General features: G+C 37.2%; 1 protein-coding gene across 1 annotated transcript; it reads left to right on the top strand.

Moving 5' to 3' along the window:
• Positions 1–1,813: 1,813 nt before the first annotated feature.
• On the top strand, positions 1,814–3,085 carry LOC133236541 (olfactory receptor 12D1-like). The gene has a single exon (XM_061398632.1). The coding sequence runs from the start codon at positions 1,814–1,816 to the stop codon at positions 2,729–2,731; it is 918 nt and encodes a 305-aa protein (XP_061254616.1). The 3' UTR covers positions 2,732–3,085.

Raw genomic sequence — 3,085 nt, 5'->3', positions numbered from 1 at the left:
ATTTAGAAAGAACAAAAGGAATACTACTTCTCCCTCTTTCTTTTTTTTTGTTTTCCATAGAACCACAGTAAAAAATTAGTAGAATATTTAAAAGATAATCATCTTTCTGTATGGATCCATGGGATATGACTGGCCCTCATTCCTTAACTGTCATCGCCCAATTTCCTAGCATTTTATACAAAGTTTTTCCAGGGAAGTCCCCAAGATGAGAAAGTATATCCATCTCTCTGTCCCAGGAAATGAAAGGTAATTTAAGAATTCCTGAGGCTCTTGAAACTGTACTGTCTATGGTTCTGAAACTGGGAAAGAAACATAATAAGGAAAGAAAATAGGACCAATGAAAAAAATGGAACTCAAGATAGGAATCCTCCAAGGAGAATTTTCTTATATTGCAAGTATAGAAAGGTAACTTGTTTATTCTTTCAAAAATCCTCCCAAACCCCAGGGACACTCTCTCACAGGGTTTGTGTATCTAAAGATCTGTGGATCATGAAAGACAGGCAAAATTTTAGAAAGAGGTTTCGGCAGATGAAGATCTTATACTATAATTCCAATATAAGCTATCATGTTAAATACTTTTCTACTCTATTCATTTAAATTTTTTTCTACTATTTACTTTTCAGGAATGTCAACCTGAGAAGCCTTCTTAACTGTGGATTTGAACAGTCAAGCAGATAGGAGAATGAACCAGGAGACAGGCTGGAGAGTTGCCCATCTTCTCTGTCTTCCTGCCTGTATTAAATTTACATGCCAAGGATTTAGAGCTGAATTCCTATCTTATGATGGATATTGTGTTTGTGGATTATGAAGACTTTTTACTAGCTACATTTTTTTTGCCATATCTCTAGATATTTTCAAAGTAAATATATAGTTGATAAATATTCAGGATGCAGTGAAATAAATGTTTAGTGCAGAAAGTCTGATTGCTTTTTTCTTTAAATGTTAGGAAAAAGTTTTTTTTACCACAAGTGAATTTTTGATACAATTTTGTTTTGTAAGTAGAGAATCAAAAGCAATGCTTGGCATATGTGTATCATAAGTAAGAATGATTAAGTTTAACCATATACAATATATACATGGCTATCAAAGAAAGTTACTCTTAATTCCTAAAGCCAGCCTTCAATAAATGTGTATTAACATTAAATAATTTCTCAAAATTCTCACTGCATTTAAAGGTGATAATCTCATGGGATTTCTAGAAATGTTCCCTACTAAATTCACTTTTTTATTCTAGTCACATCATATCTTTATCTTCTCCTTTCATGGGTTTCCCAAATATTGAATGATTCCTTTTAATAGCAAGGACTCTAATGTTTACATCTCCATTCAGAGTTCTTTATAGCTCTTATTATTTCCTCACTGTCAAATTTTCTTAGGTTTAAAACCCTTCAAATGATTTTGTACTAAGTCAAGAGACAGTAGTGTGGTGGAGAGCTTAATAATTTACCCTCTGTTAGATTTTAGGATGATAAAAGACAAGTCTTTATCAGAAAAGATGGTAGGCTGGCAATTTGCTCTAAATCCCTGGAAAAAAGAAAAGATTTTCACTTTAAAAGATTTATACATATATATTTGAGAAGATATGTCAAATAAAAAACAAAAGTGTTTGAGTAAAAGTCCATAAACAGCATATAATGTTAATATTTAATAATCTAGTGGTCCAAATATTCTATAATATGTGATACTCAGACTATTTAAAACACCACTGCTCTACCTCAAAACACTATTGTCTAGATGGGAAATCCTCAGCTGCAGGACACTGGTTTCCATTAGAGATAGCGTTCCATATGTTATTTGTCTTTTTTTTCAAGTGATGCTGAATCAAACCTCAGTCACTGAATTTCTCCTCCTGGGAGTGACAGACATCCAAGAACTGCAGCCTGTTCTCTTTGTGGTTTTCCTTGCAACTTACATTGTCAGCTTGGCTGGAAATGGAGCTATCCTGATGGTTGTCATCTCTGATTCAAGACTGCATTCTCCTACGTACTTTTTCCTGGGAAACCTGTCATGTCTGGATATCTGCTACTCCACAGTGACTCTGCCAAAGATGATGGGGAACTTCCTGTCTACCCACAAAACAATTTCTTTCTTAGGATGCATAAGCCAGCTTCATTTCTTCCATTTCCTGGGCAGCACAGAGTCCATGTTGCTGGCCATGATGGGCTTTGACCGCTTTGTGGCTATGTGTAAACCACTTCATTATACTCTTATCATGAATCATCAAGTCTGTATCCAGATGGCTGTCACTGTCTGGATCATCATTGTTTTTTTCCATGCCCTGCTGCACTCAGTAATGACCTCTCACTTAAACTTCTGTGGTTCCAACCATATCCATCACATCTTCTGTGATGTTAAGCCATTGCTGGAGTTGGCCTGTGGGACCACTGAGCTCAATGAGTGGCTGCTCAATACTGTCACAGGCACCATTGCCATGGGCTCATTCTTTCTAACATTCCTGTCCTATTTCTATATCATTATCTATCTTTTCTTCAAGACCCATTCTTACAGCATGCTTCATAAAGCACTGTCTACGTGTGCCTCCCATTTCTCGGTAGTTGTTCTTTTCTTCGTCCCTGTTGATTTTGTTTACATTCATCCAGCCTCAAGTAGCTCCGTGGATCAGGATCAGATCATTGCCATTATGTACAGTGTGGTCACTCCTGTGCTAAATCCGCTGATCTATACTTTGAGGAACAAGGAAGTAAAAGGGGCCTTGAGGAGGGTGATGTGAAGGAGGCTTTGACTTGAAGATATCTGAAGAACTCTTCAGAGGCATAACTAAATAGGTAATGAGAAACTGGAGATAGCGAGTTTATACCTCTTCTCAAATGGTTTACTCTTTGTAAAACAGAGTGCATGTGTGCTAAGTTGCTTCAGTTGTGTCTGACTCTTTGCGACCCTTGGACTGTAGCTTATTGGGCTCCTTTGTCCATGGGAGTCTCCAGGCAAGAATACTAGAGTGGGTTGCCATTTCCTCCTCCATGGGGTCTTCCAGACTCAGGGATTGAACTCACATCTCTTATGTCTCCTGCATTAGCAGGTGGTTCTTTACCACTAGTCCCACCTGAGAAGCCTATGAAACAAA

The sequence above is a fragment of the Bos javanicus genome, chromosome 23 (assembly GCF_032452875.1).
Source record: "Bos javanicus breed banteng chromosome 23, ARS-OSU_banteng_1.0, whole genome shotgun sequence".
Classification (NCBI taxonomy): domain Eukaryota; kingdom Metazoa; phylum Chordata; class Mammalia; order Artiodactyla; family Bovidae; genus Bos; species Bos javanicus.
Note: the sequence above shows the minus strand (reverse complement) of the source record. Positions and strands in the feature narration are given on the sequence as shown.

What these genes read in the sequence shown, in the direction of transcription:
- LOC133236541 (XM_061398632.1), top strand. Translation starts at nt 1,814, where the DNA reads ATGCTGAATCAAACCTCAGTCACTGAATTTCTCCTCCTGGGAGTGACA.